Source organism: Frankliniella occidentalis, unplaced genomic scaffold, assembly GCF_000697945.3.
Source record: "Frankliniella occidentalis isolate FOCC.00 unplaced genomic scaffold, Focc_3.1 Scaffold612, whole genome shotgun sequence".
Lineage (NCBI taxonomy): Eukaryota > Metazoa > Arthropoda > Insecta > Thysanoptera > Thripidae > Frankliniella > Frankliniella occidentalis.
In genome coordinates, this window is record NW_026267728.1 from 1 (window position 1) to 6345 (window position 6345).

Consider the following 6345-nt stretch of genomic DNA (forward strand, 5'->3'; position numbering starts at 1 on the left):
ATTTCTTCTTTTTTATTTATTTCCCCCTCGAAAAGTTTCCCTTTCCTCTGAAATATTTCGGACTTTAAGATCCCTAGTCATTACAGGCAATTCTTTTTACGAGTGCACTTCATCTTGGAGTAAAGTTTGTCTAAAATAAAGCCTTTGAAGTGACGTGGTTTTCGCTGTGATGGGCCGGGCCGGTCAGTCACCTGCATCTCAATGGTGACCTGGAAGATGGCGTGCGACCTGGAGCTGTGCTCGTTCATGTTGGTGGAGGCCGTGGCGCGGTTCGTGTTGCCCACGCGCATCACGCGCTCGATGGCCTTGATGTTCTTGCAGACGACGGAGCGCAGCCCCTTGACGTAGACGCCGCGGGTGGCGTCCTCGCCCAGCGCCAGCGGCCGCCGGTACGACTCCAGGTCCGGGCTGAGCAGGTCGCGGGTCTCCTCCTGTCGACGTCACGGCGACGTCGCGCCCGACATGACGTCATACCGACGGTCGGCATTGCCGTGGCGTCATACCGACGGTCGGCATTGCCGTGGCGTCATACCGAACGGATTGCCATGACGTCATTCCGACTGTCGGCATTAACATGACGTCACACCTGCCAGAGGTATGACGTCACCATCCGCCCCCCTCGCACCTGGTAGATCTCGAGGTAGGAGGCGCGGACCACGTAGCTGGTGCGCTCGCCCGTGTAGGCGATGTGCCGGAACACGTCCTCGAAGCACTTGGAGGCGATGCCCTTCTCGCGCGGGCCCTGGCCGGGGCCGAGCGCCTGGGTGGCGCCCAGCATGGTGTACGTCTTGCCCGTGCCCGTCTGGCCGTAGGCGAAGATGGTGCCGTTGTAGCCGTCCAGCACCGAGTGCACCAGCGGCCGCACCGTGTTCTCGTACAGGTCGTCCTGCTTCGAGTTCCAGTCGTACACCGAGTCGAACGTGAACATGCGGGCGGCCTGGCGCCGGCCCCCGCGCCCCGAGCCCGCCCGCGGGTTGGTGATGTGCACGATGCCTGCAGAGGACATCGTCAGTTCGCGTCAGCGGGTGTTGAAGGAGACCACGACGTGACATGATCTCGACATATCACAGTAAACCCCTTTTATTAACACTGTGTTTCTTTATCATGGTGCTTTTGGCAGAGATCCCCTCGAGATCTTATTGCTCGATAACGAAGAGCTACTTGTTGCAAAGCGGTTGTGCATGCTATGCTTTTGTGTCGAGAACTGGCTGTTTGGTCTAGAAATAATTGTCCCGAATGTGTCCGTGTTTCCTGTTTTGCTGGGCGACATTTGTGAGAGTGTGGGTGGCGGAGGTGAGGCTGCTGGGCGCGTTGAGACAAGTCGGTACGATAAAAAAGATACTTATGTTTATTACTCGATTAGTTGTACAACAATAAATACTGGTTGTCGGTGTCGCCGGGCGCGCACTCACCGCGCTGCGGCCACATGTCGATGATCTGCGTGTGACCCTGGTTGGCCTCCTTGCCGCTCATGGGGCGGCAGCGGACCACCACCTGCACCGCCTCCCCGGCCCCCTTGGCCCCCGCACCTCCGCCACCGCCGCCGCCCCCGCCGCCCGGGGGCCCGGCCCCCGCGCCCCGCCGCTGCCGACTCATGCCCTGGCCTGGCCCGGGTGCCTCGCGGGTCGCCGCGGGAGGCGCGCGCGGGGGAGAGTTGCCGCGCAACAGTGGCCGCCCCCGCCCAGTGTTGCCGGCGCGGCCGCGGGCCGCTCAGGCCGCGAGCAGGGCCAGCATGGTGGCGAGCAGGAGCGGCGCGCCCAGGACGGCCGCCGCGCCGCTGCCGCCGCCCCCGCCGCGCGCCGCCACCCAGTCGGCCACCTCGGCCAGGTGTGCGCTCCTCCACTTGATGTTGGTCCTCGCCGTCTCCAGGGAGCGGACGGCCGCGGCCTGCGCCACGCCCAGGCCGTCTTTGTTGGCCGTCAGGAAGTCCTCGAGCTGCGAGCACAAGGCAGAGAGAGTGTTAGCGACGCGAAACGAGCCTCCCCGACGGCGTCCCCTACCCCCTTCACCCCCACCTCCTTCAACTTGGCCTCGTCCACGATCCTGCTGGCGAGGCCCTCCACTACGTTCTGGATGGAGCTCCAGCCCCCGTAGCTGCAACAAGTGGCACAAGAACAAACGTCTGTTACGTCTGAGAAAAGAACTCGTTCGAGATGGTTGATTGGGGGGTGCATCGAGCACAACCATGTCACCAGCTGTCCGAGCTGTCAGAGCGACCACTGCGCCTACCTCTCCACCATACTCTTGAAGTTGTCCTTGAAGAACTTGAACGCGAGCTCCAGGTTGTCGCCGCCCCCGAGCACGGAGCTGAACACGGCCGAGGCGTCCTGGGCTCGGACCTTGCCGTTGAGCGAGTTGGCCAGGTACTCGTTGAGCTTGCCCTCGTCCCGGGTGCAGCCGAGCGCCCCCAGGATGAGGCTGCGCTCGCCGGGCGAGGCCGTGTCGCCGTACCGCTTCCACAGGAAGTCCCAGTCGCTGGTCGTGCCGTTGCGCAGGCCCGTGCAGTACACGGTGCTGCGCACGCTGGGCGGCACTGCGGCGCCCGAGTCGCGCAGGGCCTTGAAGGCCTTGGTGGCGTTGCCGACGCAGTCCTCCTGGCCCAGGCCGCACGCCTGCCCCATGAGCGTGGCGCGGAAGGTCAGCCGCAGGTGGTTCTTGTCGCGGTCCTTGCCCTCCTCCTTCTCCTCGAAGCCGACGTCCTTACTCACTGCGTCCAGGAGCTCGAGCTGCAGGCTCTGAGGGCAGGCGGAGGTGCGGTGCAGTTCGATCAGATCCAACGAACCTCGCGGCGGACTTTGCCCGAACTGCGACCGAAAGATTCGAACATCATCCTCGACGGAGCACAACCTCACCTTGAACTTGGCCTGCGCCTCGTTGTTGGCGAGCATCCTGGTGATGAAGGACAGGTGGCCGAAGGCGGCCGTCCAGGGGATGGGGTCCGTCTCGAGGCGCAGGTAGAGCGCCGCGTCCAGGGCGAGCGCGTACCTGAGCCGGCCGGCGCGCGCCAGGCTCATGGCGTCGTCCAGCAGCTGCGCGCGGTTCAGCACGGACACGCCGGCCACGGTGCGCTGCAGGTGCGCGGCCAGCGCGCGCCAGTTGGCCTCGTCGTAGTTGACCCGGTAGAAGCCTGCAGGTGGAGCGTTTAGTGACAGGCCGCGATCGCCGCGGAGGGGTGGGGTACTACTACACTTTTAAAAGAACCAGTTTACACCCTTCCAAAAAAGTAGAACAAAATGTAAAAAATTCACAAATGATCTGAAAATTTCAGAAAAACTTCAGAAGAAAGTCAGAAAAAAGTGAGAAAAAATAAGAGAAAAACAAGAAACAAATTAATAAAATAAAGAAAGATCGCGAAAAAAATCGTGTGCACGTGTATTTATAGTGAAGCACCCCTCGATGATTTCAGTGTCACGGACGGACAGAGGGTTCATGGCCAGGTAGTACATAGCCCGCGTACCGTTCTGATCCACGTTGCCGATGATCCAGTCGTTGGCCGCGGGCGTGACGCCGGGGAGGGCCGTGACGTTGTCGCTCGGGCTCAGCCACACCTTGGACGTCGCCGAGCCGCTGCTGTTCGTCGTGACGGTCAGGGGCACCCACCAGCGCTGGCTGGAGGACGAGGCCCCCGAGGACATGAAGCGGGCCTTCGGGGAGAGGAAAGGAGGACAACGATGTACACTCTGTCGGGTCTTGTCATGTTCATGCTACGATTTTTCCTTTCTAATTTTTGGTGTATAGCATGTTCCGATGGTCTTGTGATTCTGCGCGGTTCTGACCTGCGAGGCGACAACGGTGCCGTTGCTCAGGGTGCTGATGGTGACCACGGGGTAGCCGGGCTCCTCCGTCCAGCCCGACAGCACCTCGGCGACGGACACCCCGTTGGGCAGCGGGAACACGGCCTTGGACGCCGTCGCGTCGAACTCTTGGAAGAGGTCGCTGGGCTTCGCGGCGTAGAACCTCCTGAGAGAGAGAGATAGGGAATAGGGAGGCTTGAGAAGAGGAGACACGGTGGCGGAAAGCATTGAAATATTTCCAGAAAAATGAAAAAAAAAGCAACAACAAAACTATTAAAGAAAAACCAAAAACCCAGACGTTTATAGAAAAAAGTCTTTAAAAAGTCCTCCAAAATGCTTTTCTGGAAATTTAATTCCATGGGGGCGACAGAGCGTTCTGGATGCGTACATCTTGGTGAGGTAGCTGTTGAGGGCGGCCTTGAAGTTGTTGTCGCCCAGCACGCCGCGGATCATGTGCAGCACGGACGCGCCCTTGTCGTAGGAGATGCGGTCGAAGATGCCCTGGATCTGGTCGGGCGTGTAGACGGTGGCGCTCATGGGGTGCGAGGTGGCGAGCGCGTCGAAGGAGAGCGCGCCCTGCAGCGTGCGCACGGCGAAGGTGTGCATGAGCCTCCACTCGGGCCGCACCAGGTCCATGGACACGTACTGCAGGTAGCGCGCGAAGCCCTCGTTGAGCCACACGTAGCCCCACCACTCGGGCGACACCAGGTCGCCGAACCACATGTGGGTCTGTTCGTGCGCGATCACCAGGGCGATGCTCTCGCGCGAGGCCTCCGTCGACTCGGCGTCGTCGAACATGATCCCGGTCTCCCTGGAGGACATGCAAAGAGCGAGGCGGTCAGCGTCACCGAGGCCGGCAATATCACGACATTTCGGTATCACGATATCTGTGGATCGCACAGCCCTGCGTCAGAGCGGCGCCGCCCGAACAGCTCGGCTCACCTGAAGGTGATGAGCCCCCAGTTCTCCATGGCGCCGGCCGAGAAGTCCGGGATGGCGATCAGGTCCAGCTTGGAGAGTCCCGAGCCCCCCTTGAAGGTGATGCCAGTGAACTCCTCCAGTTTCTGCAGGGACAGCGGACCCAACTTGGCCGCTTCGACGGCCTGGTTCACCGACTCCGGTCGCACGTAGACCCTGTACGTGATGCTGTTGGCTGCAGGCGCGGGCGCGGACGTCGGTGCCGGCGCCGGCGCGGACGAGGGCGTCGTGGTGGCCGCGGACGAGGGCGTGGTCGTGGGCGTGGGAGTCGTGCTCGCGCCCGCTGCCGGTGGGAACTCCCCCTCCTTGTATTCGAAGTCGGACACCACGAAAGCCACCAAGTAGCTGCTCATGGGTGGTGTCGTCGCAAATACGGTGGTCTTGGTCGCGCCGGTGGTGTCCCTGCGGGAAAAAATAATAAAAACAATAAATAAAGAGTTGTACAGAAGCCTGCCTGCATTAACACCGCCGCGGTGGAAAGACGACTTACGGCGTTGAGGACGCCTCCATGGTGTTCGACAGCGCCGTGAGCTTGCTGTTGTGCGTGATCGTGATCTCGAACGTGGCCTTGAAGTGGGGCTCGTCCCAGCAGGGGAAGGCGCTGCGGGCGTAGGCGGGCTCGAACTGCGTCGCCGCGAGCTTGCTGTGGGGCATGGCAGGGTGGGGCAGGTCAGGTTGTTGCACCAGGCAGAGCGCGTGAACATACTCCCCGGCCGCTCGGGCCCGAGTAACTACTCACACATCCCCCGTGCTCGACGTGTAGGTGCTCTTGTAGAAGCCGTACATGTCTCCCCTCAGCACACCGTTGTATTTGATAGTCAATGTGTACTTTTCCCCGAGAACAAGGGTGTAGTTTGCAAGGTTTGGTGCTGTACCGCTCATCGGGTAGATCGTGACTGTCTGCAGCTTCTTGTCCAGCACGACCTCCTTCGCGAGGTCAATGTCTCGGTTGGGTCCGAATTTTTCATTCGCGGTCTTCGACTCGAACGTGATGCTGGTGGCCGTGAGCCACGCGGGGTCCATGTGCAGGGTGACGAAGGTCGCGGCCCGCAGCGCCACCGTCTTGATAGCGACCGTCCCCGTGAACTTGTCCAGGGCCGCGTCGACCACCAGGTCGACGGTGTACGCCGAAGGGACCAGCGTCTGCGGGGCGGAGGGTGTCGCGACGAGTCAGAGGCGGGCGTCGAGTGACGTCAAGGCATTGTTTGCGACTGTTTGGCGACGGTACTCACCACGGGCAGCCTGTACTCGGTGCCGGCGTAGTCGCCCGCCGCGGCGGCCGCGGCCCCGTCCTCGGCGCCGGCCAGGGCGAGGGCGCGGGACGAGGGTGGGCTGGACGCGGAGCAGAGCGCGGCGCACAGCAGCGCGGCGCCCACCGCCCGCCAGGTCAGCGTCATGTCTGTCGTCGTCGCGGAGCCTAGCGGTCGGAAACACGTTAACTGCGCCGTCGGAACGGACGACGACGGCGTGGTGCAAGCGGGGCTTACCGACTGGCTGAAGAACTTCTCGGAGACTTGCTCCCCGCTGAGGACCTCCTCGGCCCGGTGTCGGTGTGGATGTGCGAGCGCGGCGT

General features: G+C 62.0%; 2 protein-coding genes across 2 annotated transcripts; both read right to left on the minus strand.

Moving 5' to 3' along the window:
• Window positions 1–6: 6 nt before the first annotated feature.
• Window positions 7–1184, minus strand: LOC127751617 (kinesin-II 95 kDa subunit-like). Its single transcript, XM_052275408.1, has 2 exons — window positions 626–1184; window positions 7–431 (listed from the first exon to the last, which is right to left on the minus strand). Exons 1-2 carry the CDS (start codon window positions 1004–1006, stop codon window positions 81–83), a joined length of 732 nt encoding a protein of 243 aa, XP_052131368.1. The 5' UTR covers window positions 1007–1184; the 3' UTR covers window positions 7–80.
• Window positions 1185–1325: 141 nt separating this feature from the next.
• LOC113211662 (aminopeptidase N-like) lies at window positions 1326–6339 on the minus strand. Its single transcript, XM_026430112.2, has 12 exons — window positions 6260–6339; window positions 6005–6189; window positions 5512–5915; window positions 5263–5415; window positions 4737–5174; window positions 4183–4605; window positions 3777–3960; window positions 3458–3644; window positions 2853–3127; window positions 2230–2735; window positions 2016–2094; window positions 1326–1935 (listed from the first exon to the last, which is right to left on the minus strand). The coding sequence occupies exons 2-12, from the start codon at window positions 6167–6169 to the stop codon at window positions 1711–1713; spliced, it is 3039 nt and encodes a 1012-aa protein (XP_026285897.2). The 5' UTR covers window positions 6170–6189; window positions 6260–6339; the 3' UTR covers window positions 1326–1710.
• Window positions 6340–6345: the final 6 nt, after the last annotated feature.